The 18,354-nt window shown below is 39.5% G+C and overlaps 1 protein-coding gene and 1 long non-coding RNA gene across 4 annotated transcripts; one reads left to right on the top strand and one right to left on the bottom strand.

Moving 5' to 3' along the window:
- Positions 1–9,174: 9,174 nt before the first annotated feature.
- LOC136258888 (uncharacterized) lies at positions 9,175–12,002 on the bottom strand. 3 transcript variants are annotated; one of them, XR_010703090.1, is made up of 4 exons: positions 10,989–12,002; positions 10,758–10,934; positions 10,474–10,545; positions 9,175–9,967 (listed from the first exon to the last, which is right to left on the bottom strand). It is a non-coding gene; the product is annotated as an uncharacterized lncRNA (long non-coding RNA). The 3 variants fall into 3 exon arrangements; XR_010703091.1 differs by having other exon boundaries at positions 9,179–9,967; positions 10,758–11,306; positions 11,648–12,002; XR_010703089.1 differs by having other exon boundaries at positions 9,179–9,967; positions 10,758–12,002.
- Positions 12,003–16,148: 4,146 nt separating this feature from the next.
- Positions 16,149–16,672, top strand: LOC136259419 (vesicle-associated membrane protein-associated protein A-like). The gene is made up of 2 exons (XM_066052907.1): positions 16,149–16,166; positions 16,272–16,672. Exon 2 carries the CDS (start codon positions 16,274–16,276, stop codon positions 16,670–16,672), a length of 399 nt encoding a protein of 132 aa, XP_065908979.1. The 5' UTR covers positions 16,149–16,166; positions 16,272–16,273.
- The last annotated feature ends 1,682 nt before the right edge of the window (positions 16,673–18,354 follow it).

Consider the following 18,354-nt stretch of genomic DNA (forward strand, 5'->3'; position numbering starts at 1 on the left):
AAGAAAACAGAGCTATGAAATCACACAGTTGCAAGAAGCCTTAGCAAGAGAAAAACAAAAGTGAAACGAATATGGAGGGAGAAGTGCGATCAACAGTTGGCCCATGAAAAAGCTATTGATAGTAAAGACCTAGAAATAGCAACATTGAAGACTCGTTTACTTTCACAGACAACTAGTCCACTGCATGAAGAACATAATAGTCCTGATGGTAGCATGTTGACTAGTACCCCAGCTCCATCATATCATCGGGGGAAGGCTCCACCCGTTGACCAATTCAGTGCCGAAAATGAAGATGAGCGTTGGGATGATTGGCTACCCTCATTTGAGAGAGCTGCAGAATGGAACGGGTGGACCAATGCCAAACGCCTATTGCAGTTAGCAGGGCACTTAAGAGGGAAAGCAAGACAAGAATTTTTGTTACTATCTGAAAAAGAAAAAATATCGTTCAAAAATGCTGTGACTGCTATGAGATGCCGTCTGGAGACCGGTAGTAGAACCTTAGCAGCACAAGATTTCAGGCATGCCACTCAGGGGTTCCATGAGCCAGCTTCAGATTACATATTACGTCTCGAAAAGATCTTTAGGAGGGCCTATGGAAGAGATCATATGACGGATGAGACACAGCAAACTCTACTGTATGGCCAGCTGCAGGAAGGATTGCGGTACACATTGATGAAGTCCCCTGCTGTCTCTGGTGCTAGGAATTACCAGGAACTTTGTGTTGCAGCAAGAAATGAAGAGCGGCGGTTGAACGATCTCAACAAGAGGCAACAGTATATGCGGAACAGCACAGTAGATGGGTCACAGGACCGCCAGTTACCCAGGCAATACAGACCTACCACAAGTACAAGGTCATCCCCAATTGATGGTTCCCCCTCAGTGAACAGGACACGCCCACTCCCTTCTAACCATTCCTTGCCACCAAGACGCTGTTACATCTGTAATGATACTGGCCATATAGCCAAAGACTGTAACAAGACTGGGAAGTCTGAAAGCACGGGCAAAGCCAATCAAGTACAAGTCACAACAGAGGCATGTGTGAACACTGACTGTATGTCCCCTGTTAGCAAACTACAGGTGTCACCACTGGATCTTTTGCTTTCTGACTCTGAAGATGAAGATGTGATCCGTGAGGTGAGAATTACTGATAAGGGCAGTGAATCTCGATGTGTTGATGTCCAGGTACAAGGTGTTCCTGCAGTGGGGATAGTAGACACCGCAGCCGATATTACCATAATGGGAGGGAGTTTATTCAAGAAGGTTGCTAGTGTAGCACGACTACGGAAAAGAGACTTTAAAAGTGCAGATAAGGTTCCCCATGGATATGATCAACGCCCATTTCAACTGAATGGAAGAATGGATCTGGATATCACATTTGGAGACAAGACCATGAAAACGGCAGTGTATATCAAGATGGATGCAGTAGACCAACTGCTATTGTCAGAAGGTGTATGCCGGCAGTTGGATATCATATCATATCATGGCAATGTCAAAAAATGTAGGGGAGCAAAGCAAGGAGCCACACACCATATAAAAGTTGTGAAAACTGTCTATGTCCTTCCTCATCAAAGTGTCATGGCCCAGGTACATGTTCCTGGTAATTGTCCACTGTTGGTGGAAGATAGCTGTCACTTGCACGAAGCTGCGGGCCTGCTGCTAGAAGATACCTTGGTTAAGCCCAATGCAGATGGACTAGCATATGTAGTGCTCTCAAACCCCATGGGGTGTTCTGGCCATGTGACTGCTGGTACTACAGTTGGTATTGCGGCAGAGGTTCAAGTGGTTGACAAGGGTATTACAGAAGTTCCCATACTGGACAAGAGTACTCGCTCTCCACTAGTTGAGGATGCATCAGCTGTGTGCAGTGTCACATCAGAGATGGATCGTAAGGGAAGATTACTTGAGCTAATAGAGAAACCTAGCTTACTGAATGACCAACAGACTCAGGAACTCCTTGGTTTTCTCACCAGTCACCACACTGCATTCAGCTTAGATGATTTGGACAGGGGTGAGACTAATCTGCTTGATATGGAGATTCACACAGGTAATGAATCTCCTAGAAGGGTGCTTATGCGCCGAATGCCCCTTGCGGTTCGCCAGGAGGTAGCCCGACAATTGCAGAAGATGCAAGACACTGGTGTGATTGAGCCATCAAGCAATCCTTGGTCAAGCCCAGTTGTTATGGTGCGTAAGAAGGATGGCACACTACGTTTTTGCGTAGATTATAGGGAACTGAACAAAGTCACCAAGAAGGACACCTATCCATTGCCACATGTGGATGACCTCCTAGATGAGATTGGAGACGCTCGATATTTTAGTACGCTAGACCTGGCAAGTGGGTATTGGCAAATTCGTGTTGCAGCTAGCTCTCGAGAAAAGACTGCCTTTATAACTCCTGAAGGATTGTTCCAGTTTCGTGTGATGCCATTTGGGCTGACCAATGCACCTGCGGTTTTCCAAAGACTGATGCAGTCAGTTTTGATGGGGTTGAACCCAGTGGGAGGAAAGCATTTCGTTTTTGTGTACATGGATGATGTATTGGTATTCTCTGAAACTCTAAAGGACCATCTGAAGCACTTACAGCTAGTGATACAGCGAATACAAGATGCAGGATTGAAGTTAAAACCTAGCAAGTGCCACTTTGTACGTGAAGAGATTCAGTTTTTAGGGCATGTATTATAACTCCAAATGGGTTGAAGACAAACCCCAAGTTAGTAGAATCAGTCACCAAATATCCTAGGCCACAGAACATTAAGGAAGTCAAGCAATTTTTGGGGCTGAGTTCGTATTATCGCCGTTTCATAAAGAAATTTGCAAACATTGCGCAGCCGCTACATGCTCTTACTCGAGGTGGAGTGGATTTTCACTGGACCGAATATTGCCAAGAAGCATTCGACAGTCTTAAACAACATCTGACAACAGCTCCCGTATTAAGTTACCCATCAGTCAATTTTCCGTTTACACTTGAAGCCGATGCTAGCATACAAGGAATTGGTGCCATTCTCTCCCAGGCACAAGATGACAGCTTAGTACACCCAGTGGCATATGCTAGCCGGTCCCTAACAGCAGCAGAACGTAATTACAGTATAACAGAACTAGAAACACTGGCGGTTGTGTGGGCTATCACACACTTTCACCCCTACTTGTACAATAATGCTGTTACAGTATATACTGACCATTCTGCAGTGCTGGCCATACTAAACACTCCCTCTCCCTCCGGGAAACATGCACGGTGGTGGTCAAAAGTATATGGAGCTGGTATACAGAAGCTGGACATCATCCACAGAGCTGGGAAGACCAATACAAATGCAGACGCTCTTTCCAGGAATCCTCAGTCTTCAGCTCCGAAGGAAGGCATCGGAGAAGATGAACTACAAGTAGCAGTGGTAAATACTGAACCTGTGTCCAACATTCACACTCTCTTACAAGCTGAACCAATCACTAATACAACTACCTCCTTTCGAGTGGAGCAAGAAAAGGACCCTTACCTACAAGACATCATTAATTTCATGGAATCAGGTATACTCCCAGTTGACACAATCCAAGCAAGAAAAGTTGCTATTCAGCAGTCGTTGTTTACTATAATTGACAACATTCTTTACTTTGTGGATCACAAAAGGGATGATTGTAGAAGGATAGCTGTTCCTACACATTTGAGAAACACAATTTTGGAGGAGGCTCATCGGGGTATTATGTGTGGACATTTTTCGGGTAAGCATACATTCAGCTTGTTGGTTCCCCATTGGTGGTGGGAGAATATGTATTCTGATACCATAAGATTTGTGAGTAACTGTCCTGAATGTACTGTCACAGCAGGAGTAGGCAGACATAATAATCCGCCTTTGCACCCAATCCCAGTGAGTCGCCCTTTTCAAATAGTAGGTATTGATATTATGGAACTCCCCCAGACCAAGAAAGGTAACAAGTATGTTGTTGTCCTACAGGACTACCTGACTAAGTGGCCATTAGTCTACCCTACGTCTGACCAAAAGACACTGACTCTTGCTCACATTCTGGCAGAGGATGTTATTCCTTTTTTTGGTGTGCCAGAAGCACTACTTTCAGACAGAGGAACAAATCTTCTTTCGCACCTCATGACTGACCTATGTGCCTTACTAGGAATAAGAAAATTGAACACCACAGCCTACCATCCTGAGTGTGACGGGATGGTGGAAAGGTTCAATAGAACATTGAAAGCCATGTTACGTAAGCACGCTGCTAGATTTGGAATGCAGTGGGACTGCTATTTGTCAAGTGTCCTGTGGGCATATCGGAACATCCCCCATGCTAGCACAGGGGAAAAACCCTCATTTTGTTATTTGGATGGGATCAGAAAAGCCCCACAGAAGCTGCATTTGCTCAACCAACACAACCTATTCCAAGTACTATAGAGGACTACCGTGAGAAAATAATATTGTCCTTGTCATCAGCAAGAGAATTGGCTCTGGACTCAATTAAGAAGGCACAAGACCAATACAAGCACTACTTTGATCGTCGCTCAAAGCAAGTTGACTACCGGGTAGGAGAGTGATCTTCATCAGATTTCCAGCTGAAGAGACGGGACGGAACAGAAAACTGTCACACCCTTGGCACGGACCGTATCGAATACTTTCATGAAGAGATCCGGATGTGACTGCTGCCAAAGTTTACTTTCCCAATGAAGGACAAATACAGGTCCACCAGCAGAGAGTATGCCAGTGTCCACCAGAACTTGTCCCTGGTTATTACTGGTATGGAAAAGGACAAAGGAGTGCTGGGAGAACTCCTAGCTGGGTGGAGGACTTGCAGATAAGGCTATGCAGTGAAATAGAGAGGAATGCCAACACTACAGATGACAACCCCACCTATGATAATGCTGAAGTTAACCCTGACAAAGATGATGATGTAGATGATGATAACATAATTGAAGACAATGAAGAATCCACTGAGCATAATTTAATTGGAGATGACAGTGTGTCCACGGACAGTAGCATGATTTTTAGACATGTGCCCCAGGATTGCCCTTACTCCCTGAGGAGCAGCACATCAATTCCCCTCAGATTCAGGCAATAGCTCGGGATGAGCTTCATTCAGAGGAGAGAGTGATGTAATGACTGAACAGTAACTCATTATATTGCATTGTAATGTTATGTCATAGTGTGTGCGCATGTGTGGGTGTGTGTGCTGAGCATCATTAAGAGTGAACCGCGTGCTTAGTAGTAGTACAGAATCAACCCGGTACCTATAAGTATTTCACAGATGTGAGGTCGCGCAAGCTATGAAGCGCGAATAACTTAAGGTTTGTAAAGTCGATAAAAAGTATGTTTGAGGCATTATAGATACGTGTGAATGGCAGCAAATGGGAGTAGCCAGTGCCAACATGGCTGTCTTGGTCTACAGAGCGTGCTTTAATATGGCGAAGGCCACAAACTGAATTAATGGCTTGTACCGGCCTCGCTCCGGGCAAATTTTTTTTTGGGGCACACTTTAGACTTAGAAAATTTTCACGAAACATTTTTTCCAGATAATGTTGTGTACATAGCCAGATACTGACATGTTGAAGCCGACTAGTTCGCAGGGCCAACAACAGAACAACGTCGTGTTCTCCACCAGGCTGGCAGCAGCTAGAAAAGAAGGGCGAAAAAATTGTTTTAAAAGAACTCTTTTCTCCTGCCGTTTTTCAGAAATGCATGGACTCGCATGGATTATCCTTGTTTCTCTCACTGGCTGCCTCATCAACTGATCTGTTAGTGACGTCTCGCATTACCTGGCAGCACAGAGCTATTCACAACTATTGGTGAAACTGATAATGTGAGTGTGAAGCAGCTTGTGTTTTATTCTTGTGACACCACTGTGTGTAGTGTGTGTGTTGTGTGTGTGTGTGTGTGTTCGCTATTTAGACTGCATGAGTGTATCCCTTCACTGGACTGGACTACTGGACTGGCATATTTTTGATTTTTGCACATTCTGTGGTTGAAATGTATTAAGTCTCACAAGCCAAGGGTCCTGAGGGAACCTATACAGCCCACTACTAAATTCTGAATATGAGCAGTGGAGTATGCTATAGCTGTCTTAATAATTTCGCTCTGATTTATTATGTCCTACAACACTTATTCCTTACCCTGGTGTATAGTAATACTGTAGGGAATGCATATCAGCAATAGTTAACCAGTGATCAACTCACCAGTTGACAAGATATCCTTAGTGAGCTCAAGGAGCAAGCTATATATAGTATAGTCTTGTGTGGCAAGACCTTTACTTCTGGAGAAAGGCTTAGCTACCGATTAGAAACTTTTCAGCGTGTGCTTAATTATAATCATTGCATCCCGCAGTACTGAAAACAAGTCCGTCCATGCTAGCTCAATTCCTGAGCTCACACTAAGGATATCTTGAAGGATATTGTCAACTGGCAAGTCGATCACTGGTTAATTATTGCTGATATACATTCCCTACAGCATTACTGTACACCAGGGTAGGGAATAAGTGTTGTAAGACATAATAAATCACAGTGAAAATATTAAAAACAGTTATCGCATACTCTACTGCTCATATTCAGCATTTAGTAGTGGGCTGTAGGTTCCCTCAGGACCCTTGACTTGTGAGACTCGATAAATTTTTACCACAGAATGTGCAAAAACCAAAAATATACCAGTCCAGTAAATGGATACACCCATTTAGACTTACCCTATAGAGATGTTACTGTTTTTATATACGTTAATTCACCTATCAATGTATTACCCCACTATCCCGCCCTTGGGCATATATGGGGATTTCAAACAGCTGAATCAACTGACCCATAGAAGGGCAAACCTATTGTGTCAAATCCCCACTTATCCACACAGGGATATGACAAGTTATGTACAAGGAAAAGTATTTGTGTGCTTAATGAATCATTATCAAAATTAATGCCCCATAGCGTGGCAACAGTTTTGTGTCAATTCTTCCTGTAAATACATTGATAGGTACATTATAGATATTATAATTTTCATCACTACATTAGGTGGTAATGTGGTCATGATGTTGTGTGATCACATGTGTATTGGGTATGATGTTCTTGTTTGTAGGTGGAAACTCAGATATTGCAAGCAACTGGCCAGGAAATTTAACGTCTAATGAGGTAACCTAACACACTACAGAATACCAAGAAATGCTTATTGGATCAAGTCATCTCATCTTCATGCAATCACTGTGAAAATAAGGACTCATTGTTCCAACTCCATGCCAGACAGTTTGTGTGGGGGTGGCAAATAAGCCTTCTAGTCACTGTTGTACACATTCTGTGACCACTGCCGGAATGTGGCAGAGCCAATCAGATTGCCTTGCAGGCTCTATGATAAAATAAATACCAATTATTAAAAATCTTACTGTAATAAAGGACTGAAGTTGAACAATTCCATGGGCTTAGGATCTTTGTTCCCCTTGTACAGAGCTCTTAAAATCATTGTTGTAGTATGGTTCGCTATGGATTTGTGAAGTAGTGGAATTGTCGAGGAAGACCTTCAGCAATGTTTCAAATACATCATGACATTAACAGTACAATTTTTGCCTCAGCCTGCTCACAGACGTGACTGGCACGATTATCCTTGGCAAAAAGCAATAGTGTGATGTAATCTAATTACATGTCAGTGTATTCATGAAAAGTGTACAACAATGACCAGATGGTTTATTTCCTGCCCCCACACAAACTGTCTGGCACGTGAGACTAGTTAGGTACCTATATACAAATGTTGCTTCTTTTTTTTTTTTAATAACTGTGCATATTCAATTTGTGTTATTCAGACAAAATAATTGTTAAATCTGCAATAATGGGTAAATATGTGGGAGCTGATGAAAACAGAAAAGAAACTCACTAGTTTCTAATAATTATGTTACGTACTGTGCAAGAATTGTGTATGATCATAGTCCACAGATGTGGTTACTGTTAACCATTTAATTGAGTGACTGCCAGGCTACTTACTGGCTAATGTAGAACGTAGTTCTACGTATACGACTCAACCATACAGTTAGTCAGTTACAGTGAACCCCTTGATTGTAGACAACCTCATCTGTCTAGGTTCCAAATCAATAGCAGTGGTAGTTTATTACCCTCTTACATCTTTATTATTACAAAGGACAAAAAATACCAATCTTTAAGAGGTTTCTTATCTGTTGGAACCACTATGTAATGAACCATTAAGTATGTAACGAACAGTTTGAGACCAACTGATGAAATTTTACTGAGAGGTCCTATTCTATAGGAACCACAGAAATGTTTCTTTATAGTGGAGGGTACTTTAAGAGAGGTTCTACAGTACTTAAGTTAGATAATCCATTCAATGCTGCTTTAAACTCAGGAGTAAGAGTTGCATAATGCAAGTCAGGGTTGTTGATCAACAGGAAGAATAGTCTGCAAAAGAAAATGAATGAGCAGCTACAGGTACCAAAACACACATAGTCAATGATTGATAAGTGGGTGTGGTTCCATGATAGTCTACAGGCTCCCATAAGCAGGCATAGCACTTGTTCTTGACACCATGCAGACTTTTGTTGCCTACAACACACTGCTTGAAGTATCTTAGTTTACTACAGTGGTATATCCCCAGTATATGGAACAGTTAATTGTTTGTTATTTTAGTAGTTTTTCAGTAAACCCGCATTCACTGATGTTTTACTGATAGTTTAAAACTTAGTAAAATAATTATGTTCCATATACTTAAGTTTACTGACACTTTACTATCAGTATAACTACAGTAAGGCATCTTAACAAATTAGTAAACTAAGAACCTTCAAGCAGTGACACAATCCGACGTGATACATAAATGCCCATAGAGAATGCTGTGAGTGTGGCTCCATATATCACTTAAGACACCAAAAACATTCTCAAATGGTGCATGAGTATGGGTCCACATTAAGTCTCTTGAAATGCAACCCAAATGACCTGACACTAACACACTATTGACCAATAGCACTTCAAGTTCACACATGCATATAGAAGTACAGTAAATGTACTCTATAAAATTGACGAGGATGCATTGATTTTTATTGCTGAAATTTTAAATGACGTGCTCTTATACTATAGTACCTGAGAACTGATACCAGTAGTATATGGCTATGGGAGAGTAAACTTCACAACTTCCTTTTTTATCCCCTAAATTAATTAGGCTATCATTAGTTGTACAAGAGATGGTATGGTAACACAATTAGTACATACATAAAGCATCCACTATAGCTGTCACAACAATGGATTAAATATATCACACCTAATAGAAGTGAATACTTGATTATCTGAGCTTCAACTATCCACATACCTACAGTAGATGTGTCTGTTCTATTAGAGTATTTCATCTAAGGTGTGCATTCCATTAAAGTAACTCTGTGTATAAAATGGGCTTTGACTATCCAAACTTTTGATTGTCTGAACATGTCTTGGTACCTAGGGGTTAGGAAGCACTGTACGAGTAATTTCTTTACAGCCATCAGCCAGGCATTGTTTAGACAAATACGTTTTCAAGTACAACTACCTTATAAATCATGGAGTAATAAAAGTACTTCTTCAAATTTACCATTGGATAAAATAGTAAATAACGTGCACTAAATCTACTACACTAACACTAATGCAGCCTTCAGGTGTGGGGATACAGCTAGCATATTGTGTATTGAGGTGAGCATACATTCTATGTACAGCAAAATACAATTGGCTATATACATTCCAGCAAAAAGAATATACCATTTTCTTAAAGACAGTGATATCAATAACATGTAGCCATCAACAAAAATTAGTTGTGTGGAGGTGCTTTACAATACACACACTGGTGCTATTGTAATATACATCTAAATGCAAAACTTCAATCGTGTCTTTTGTTGTTGCCATTACCCTTGAATGCTCAATGTCAAACCATTCATTGTTAAACATAGATCACAAGATCACCGTGATAATATGGACTCATTGTTCCACACCTCAATTAGACAAGAAGTAGCTTGTTCATTCACAATAACAATGTGAATCCACCTACAAATTAAGAACATCACACTCAATCATAGATCGTCACACAATATCATCATCACCAGTGTTGGGAGTAATGTGTTATGTAATATTATTACTTTTGTGATATAACAAAATACGCTATAAAAACAGGTAATATAACTCAAGTTACTTTACTTACAAATGTAATGCGTTACCTAAGTAATATAGTTACTGTAACGAATCTAATATTACATAATATTATTACTCTAAGTAGGTTAGTGATCCACTGAGTAACGCCTAGCCACAACGAAGTAATGAAGCCTACTGAATGAAGCTTATTCACCAGCTTCTTACTTATAACCAAGATTTGCACATTGTCCAACAATGCAATCATGTCACGTGATAAGGTGGTAGTTTCACACGTGACAGCTAGCCTAGGGCTGTGGACACAAAGTAATATAATATGTAATATTATTATAGTTACTTTACTTTATGGGCAATATGTAACTGTAACTAAATAGTTCAGTTGCAAGTAATATGTAATATGTTACCTTTATAAAAAGTCACTGTCCCAACACTGATCATCACATAATAAAGTAGTGAATTGTTACCTAATACAATACCTATAACACAATACATAAAATCAGCAACATTTCTGTAAAGTAAGGAACATCTGAGTGGCAAATTAGGGAAAAATATTACTTTATATTGTGAATTGTGATGTAATTCAGTCTTTAAATTTGATATTACAACGATAAAATAATTATTACAACAATAAAAAGCTTGAGACAGATACCTGATCAATTCAAATCACATTTATAGTAATTTCACTTACCATTACAACATGTTTTGGTATTTCGGTAGTGCATTCCAATCTTCAATTATAAAATATTTCTTTACAAACTTTTATGCACTGCATGATTGTAGAATCTAGTAAGCTGCAAGGATTGGTGCATATTACCATGAAACAACTGATACATGGTGATCATGTCTTCTCTAAATTTTGTATATACTAGGTGGGTAGTTGTAAATGATGGAGTCTTTCATAACAACGAAAATCACTAACCAGTTTTGAAGCTCTGTGTTTAAGTGATTCAACTCACCCTAACAATGAGGCCCATAGATTACAGCAGCATAGTCATAGAACTAGTCGAATCAAAGTTATCTCCAATACTACAAACATCATAGCGTCCAAGAACAAAACATCTCTTTATTAAACCCATCAAAAGCACAACTGCTTGTTCACACAAATATAATACTCCTGTAAAACCATCCATGACAGCGATCAAAACTGAGGTTAGTTTCTACTGACTTAAAAGAGGCAATCGGGTGGCTTGTATTAGCAAAGCAGTGAAGATCTTGAGTGAAGCTTTATCTCCTTTTCCTGAGATAAAATCAAAAATCTTGATCACGATCACAGATGGTTTTACAGGACCATACATAGGCAGTGAATATCCCTTGTTCAGTCAGAATTCATAACACCAATCCTATATGTCCTTGTTATCATCGCTCTGGGGAACCAATACCCACCAACTTCAACCAACTGTCACATTAGTATAACTGTAATAGTAATTGTCTGTGGGTACATGTTGCCCACAGGCCATTAATGCAGGCTTGAAAAGCATATAATACATACACAGTGGTTCATTTATTTCACAAGAATAAACACAAGCTGTTTCCATAGATAATATATAAGGTATAGTATCTGTGCTGTTTCATACTCACATAATCAATTTCACCAATAGCTGTGAATACCTCTGTACTGCCAGGTAATGCGAGACGTCACTAAGAAATCAGTTGATGAGCAGCCACTGAGTGAGACAACAAGGTAAGAACAGCTAGGAACAGTCCATGTACTTCTGATAAAACGGCAGGAGAAAAGAGTTCTTCTATATAAACTGGTTCTTCTGAAACAATTTTTTCGCCCTTCTTTTCTAGCTGCTACCAGCCTGGCGGAGAACACGACGTTGTTGGCCCTGCCGCGAACTAGTCTTCCACATGTCAGTATCCGGGATACGTACACAACATTATCCGGAAAAAATATTTCGTGAAAATTTTCTAAGTCCAAAGTGTGCCCAAAAAAAAAATTCGCACGATGCGAATGGTGTATAAATCTGCTGAGCTACCCACGATAACAGGGTATTGGTAAAACCGGGAGGGGAGTGGGAGATTTCTTGGTAAAACCCGGACCGGGAGATACTGAAAGCAACTGTTATTTTTGCACTAAAGATGGTTTGTTGATGCAGAAGAGGACTCATGCAAGTAGTCTCTCCTCCTTCCAAACATGAGAACAAACTAGCTGTAGGCTCGGGAATTGCAATACTTTTTACAAAAGATCGAGATACTCTAATAGAGCAGTCAGCCACTTTAACAGAACAGTCTCATATTCTGTCTCTTAACTGCAATAACAAAGTGAACAGTCTTAGAGCTTTCAAATTTAAAAAAAAAATCATGCTCCCAGAATGTCACCAATATCATTGTCTTACTCTTGTATAGTTGTATGCTTCACTCCATGTATGACTTCCATTGCTATAAGTTCACCCAGATTCTTTGACCTGCTCCACTTCTACTGATTTTATTGTACCAAGTTATTATTGCTCTGGTTGCGTAGACAGTTGCTAGATCCAGAGTGCGTGCACTTTCACAGTTAGCTATTGTCAGTTTATAAATTCAATAGATATAGCTATCATAGTTGGGAGTTTGTACAGCAAGAAATTTTGTTTGTCAGTTAGCAATAAAAGTTCCTTAAATTATCAGACTAATTTGATTTATAAATTATGCTCTGACAATTGGCAACTACCATTCTTCCTTGTCAGAGCAGCATATAACAACGTTGAAACCGGGTCACTACTGCTGACCCGGATGACCCACTGACCCGGATAGCAATCCGGGTCAGACCCGGATTTGACCCGGATGTGACCCGGATTGACCCGGATGTGACCAGGATTAATTAAAGCCGAGACGTGTTTCGGCTAGTCTCGAGCGAGTGAACGAGTGTACATTTTGAGCGTTCGATTCGTGTTGAGTAAATATTGCAACTTCAGCCTAGCTGTAGGTTGAAGACCAAAAAAAAAGGTCTTCACCTACTGACAATAGCTACCCCTCACCATAGGGCCACTCCAAGTCATACCTTAGTTTCTGGTCACTCCCAAGCCTACAAATGGATGCGGGCGGGCGGATGATCAGGACTTCAGGACTATAGACTCTACTGTGACAATATACTGTATGGTATTATTATTTGCTCAATTTAGCAAATTCATGTTGATTTTATACTTAATCAATAACATAAGTAGTTGTGCTTCGGCAAAAAATGCACTACGAAAGTTGTTGATGGATCATGGCTAGCTATACACTGATGTATAGCATTTAAGTATATATTTATTTATTTATTTAGAATATACTATAGGAAATGTTTTGCTCATGTAGCTACCTATGCTTTCCAAGTGAAATAAATGTCTCATTAGCTATGTCAGGAAAGTATTACTATGACTTATAGCTATAAGTTGTTCAAATGATCATGATACACAATGAAATTTAACTTCTATTTTCACATCAGAAATTCTTCATTCATGCAAATGTAAAGTCTTACCCCACTAGCTATGAGTTTCCAGCCTTCTATTCAGTAACCTTGAGAAAAGTAACTGTCAAAGTTTTGAGTCATTGAGTGCTCCAGACTACTGTTTTTTTAGTGATCATCTGGGAATGTTTACACTATAAGGGTTTCTACTTGCCAATCTAATTTTAGTTATGGAAAAGTTTAAGTTTAAGCTCACCGAATGTTGCCGGCTTTCCATACCCCTGTAGTGTTCAGTGATAAGGAATTAGACTAATCATTAGAGGACTACATTTGAATTATAAAGTTAAAGCTATGGCCCATCTGCATGGACTAGTAGTTAATGCTACTGAAATTACTTTGGTTACAGAAGCATTAGTAACAGTTATAATCTGAACAGCTATATAATCAAGGACAAAACTAGCTATAGTTAGAAACATTTTATTAGTGTGGCATATATACCTAATATATACCTAATATTAGAGTTAAGAGTATAGTGTGACTGCTCTATTGGAATCCCTGAATGCTCTATTAGAGTATATCGATCTTTTGCAGTAAAAAATAAGTGTCTTGCTGGGTCACGTGCACTTAAGCACCTGTAATATTAATAATAGTCCTCATAAACTAGGGTTTCAGGTTTACCATGCGGGCGGGTGACCAGAAACTAAGGTTTGACTTGGTGTGGCCTAGATACCCTCAGTTTCGTGCTACATACTGCACTTACTAACAAATGGGCGTGGCTGAGCATATGTTGGTAATGCGATAAGTGGGCGTGGCTCACGAAAGAGCTACGCGATAGCGTTTATAAGTTCCACGTCGTCAAACGAACAATTTCGTTTCTCACGTGATCCAATCCGGGTCAGACCCGGATGACCCGGAGAAAATGTGACCCGGATGACCCGGATGACCCGGATGACCCGACCCGGTTTCAACGCTGGCATATAATACAGACAAAACAATGAACATCTACAAGTACAAAACTTAACACATGTCTGCAAAACAAATATACATGGACACAAATACAACAATTATCTTAAGGCAAATTATTGAACAAATACATGAAAACAAATAAACAGCAAGAACAGACACAGCATGCAGAAGTTGCCAGGATTGTCCAAAGCACCACGCATCTTTATGAACTGGAGTATATATGTGAACACTTCTTGCCTGTGAAGGAATAATTCCACTCTGCAATGAATGATTAAATGTTAACAGTATAAGGTAACCAATGGAGCAGCCTATATCTCTTTCAGGAACCTAGCAGATAGGGAATCTGGGCCTGTGGACTTCCTAGGATCCAGAAAGTTCAGATAAGACAGGACCAGATTCAGAAATCTCAGCAAAAGTGAATGGATTAGTGTCAAGTAGCAGGTATTGCAAAGTTGTCAGCAGATTGATGTGATGAAGTGACTGCTATAGTAGAAAAATGTTTATTAAGAGAGTCTGAAGTAAATGAATCATTCAATGCTGCTTTTATGGTATTAATTCTTCCAATTATGATTAACACATGACTACAATTAAGAAGCATTTTGTAGACAATTCTTGCTCTGCGACACTGATGGTTGAAAATGATCTGTCTTGGCTTGGTGTAGCTATACCATGACTTTGAGGACAAATTTCCATGCATTCCCATCCCATCTAATAATAGAAAAGAGATTTCTGGTAGTTACATCATGCCATTGTGCTTGGTCCTTTTCTTTAAAAAACAACAAAAACATGTATTATTGTCTATATATATATGTATGTATATACTATATTGGCCATATCTCTGGAATGCTTCAAGGTATCGGTGTAAGACCTATTTTGCTAACAACACTTACTATCATCTGGCTAGAACACAGCAATATTTTTGACATTGTGCCACTTGCTGGTGCAATAAGCTACCATTCGAAGTGCCCCACAAGCATGGAGAATTTGTCACTTTAATGAAGATCCACTGTATGACTATATAATAATAATTAATTTGTGTATTATTTAAATGTATTGCTCATGTCTTGTATGTTTTTCAGTTTTGTACTTGTGTATTTGTATGTGTCTCAGTGTACTCTGACGTGGAAGAACGGCTATGCCGAATTTCATGAGTTCAAACAAAAAAAATCAATCAAAATATCAAGTTAATATTTAGCACAAGATATAGATAAATTAATATCCATTTCCTTATATTCCAGCTACAAAAGAGAAAAATTGACCAATTGAAAAAGGATGTGTACGTAAAAAATGAGTAGTGAATACTGTGGCAAATAGTAAACTTCAATACAAATTCTTAGTCGGATGCTCATGCACCATAATTTGCCATGGTAGCTATTCACTGCTCATTTTTACTGTCAACGTTGGTTCACATTTATGATGTCAATTCATTAGGATGGATTTCATAAAGAATAAGATGTTGCCAGGCAAATGAATTAAATACAGTATAGCTACCATCATTATTAAGGGTGCTCGCTGATATTTGAAGCCGTTTAAGTGCCAGCCCAGAAACCACATGCGGCTATTACATCATAATTGGCATTACTACGCATACTTGTAGTATCCGTGTTAAGTGGACATGTTTTGCACCAGAGAACACGAGGAAGAATAGCTCGAAGAATAGCATGTTATTTCGCTTTAGAATCGTCACTGAAGTGTTAGCAAATGATTGTCTGATGGATCAACAGTTATGAATTAATTTAAAGCAATCACAGACTGTTTCAGGTAGTGACCTTAATTTAATCTCATGTTGTGAGCCAGTATCTGTTTGATGTTATTGTGAACTAAGCAGCTAGTTAGTATTTCACTATCTTGTACTACATGTTGTAGTGATGCTGCAGCCCCTTGATATAACTAATGTTGATAAGAGTAAACACAAGTTCATGGTGCAGTCGATGTATCCACCAGTGGGAGAAGTTAAACTAGAAGAGATATGGAAGAGTGTCAAGAAAGATGAGTTGATGGACTCAAAGTTGAGGTGTGTGTTTGAAGAAGGCAGTGATGATAACTCTACAATCAAACCAACTGATGATGTTCCAGTAGTTCAGCCATCAACTCCCAAACAGGATGATGTCATGATGTCCACTATAGAGGATCTGTCACAAACTAATGCTGGGAACACTCCATCTGCTTCAGTGACTAGTACTACAGCACAAGATTCTGATTTAAACCAGTTGAGAATGAGGAGGGACGACAAGGTGGTCCCCAATCATCATCGTCACCAAACTTGATGTTGGTCGTGCTAATAATATTAGTTGCTCTAGTGATGGGGTACTTCGTTGGTAGACTACTCTAACTAGACTATTTCATTATAATTGCACAACATTTGATGACGGCAAACAGTTTATAGGTAGTATTGTATGTTAGTTGTGCCGTCCTTTGTGATATTAATATTTTGTGGAATATGAATTATAACTTATTAAAAAAAAGTAAGTGTTATTTAAGGCAACAAGTGTGAACGCACTTTTCGCTTGTAGGCAACATGCGTTCGTGCCTTGTTTTCTCGAGTGATAGGGTATGCTGGTAGTTAGTATTGTAATTGTAAGCTGCTTATGTAGGGGACAATGTTACCAGCTGGAATCACAAGGCGTTACAAGCTGATGATGATGGCGTGCCTAGCGTAACCTATCCAAGAGCGACTTGGAGACTTCAGGCGGAGCAAGAAGCTGTTCCTGTGTGTGAAGAAGAGAAAACAGAGCTTTTTGTGTTTAGAACAGCGTTTATGACATGTTATTTTGAAAAGTTGGTGATTGCGGTCAATAGGAATTTGTGTGGTTATTGTATCAATAATGTTGGGCGCACGCAATCTTTACACATGTTTACTAAAAATAAAACTAGTTTTTGAGTGATACCCGTGAAGGCTTCAAAGTTTGTAGGGAGATTCGCTGATAAATTCTCCAGAGGTCTATGTTTAGATTTTGTCCGTAGCGTTATGGCTTCATGAGTTACGGCACCGAGAACATGAGGTTTTGAATGGTGTAGCACACTTTTAGTACTAACTTAAGTTCTATGTACGCTGTGTACTAATACTAAACATAGAGTTGTGAGTTATAAGCTGAAGTTTGTTCAACGTGGTTTCCAGTGCGCTACTGCGAAAAATGGAGGACTAGTTTCGATTTAAGCGCTTCATAAAGAACTACGCATAGTTATAAAATGGTATAGGCTAGAAGAATTCTGTTTGGTTTGTGTTGAAGAGAAAGAGAAGCACTTCCAACGCAAGTAGCATATGGATTCATTTTATACATTATGTGAGTATTAGCAACAATACAAAAAATGCATGTTGTATGGCTTCAAATAGCCGCGAGCACCCTTAAGTCAGTGGAACAAGCCATAGCATGAGAAGGACAACAGTGACAATACTAATGGATTGGACTTATAGAACATGCAGTGCTCACACCAGCATGCATCCTTTCATGGGACAGAACTCAAAATGAGAATTTTCTCCAAGAAAAAGTTTGATTTAGTAGAATAATTAAGTAGCAAAACATATGAGGTGGAGCAGGTCAAAGAGCCTGGGCAAACTTATAGCAATGAAAGTCACATATGCTAGATCAAGTAATCATTTAAAGTCTCTATAGTTCTTGTTAGGTTAGGTAATCCTAAGGCTGCAGTACATATTGCTGTCAGACCTTCAGTGCTGGTCACTGTAAAGTGTTAATAATAGTAATAATATGTAGTTTGAAGCATGCAACTACAAAAGGCAGACAGTGATGGGTGACTTTCTGGGAGCATATAATTCCCACCCAGTATAATTGACCTTTTTTTTAATTTGAAAGCCCTGAGACTATACTTTTTTACTTATTACAAATAAATTAACAAGCTACTGCCCGTTAAGAGACAGAATATGAGACTGTTCTATTAGAGTATCTCGATCTTTTGTAAAAGTTTTTCAATTCCCTAGCCTAGCTATAGC

This window comes from Dysidea avara, chromosome 6 (genome assembly GCF_963678975.1).
Source record: "Dysidea avara chromosome 6, odDysAvar1.4, whole genome shotgun sequence".
NCBI classification, from domain to species: Eukaryota; Metazoa; Porifera; class Demospongiae; order Dictyoceratida; family Dysideidae; genus Dysidea; species Dysidea avara.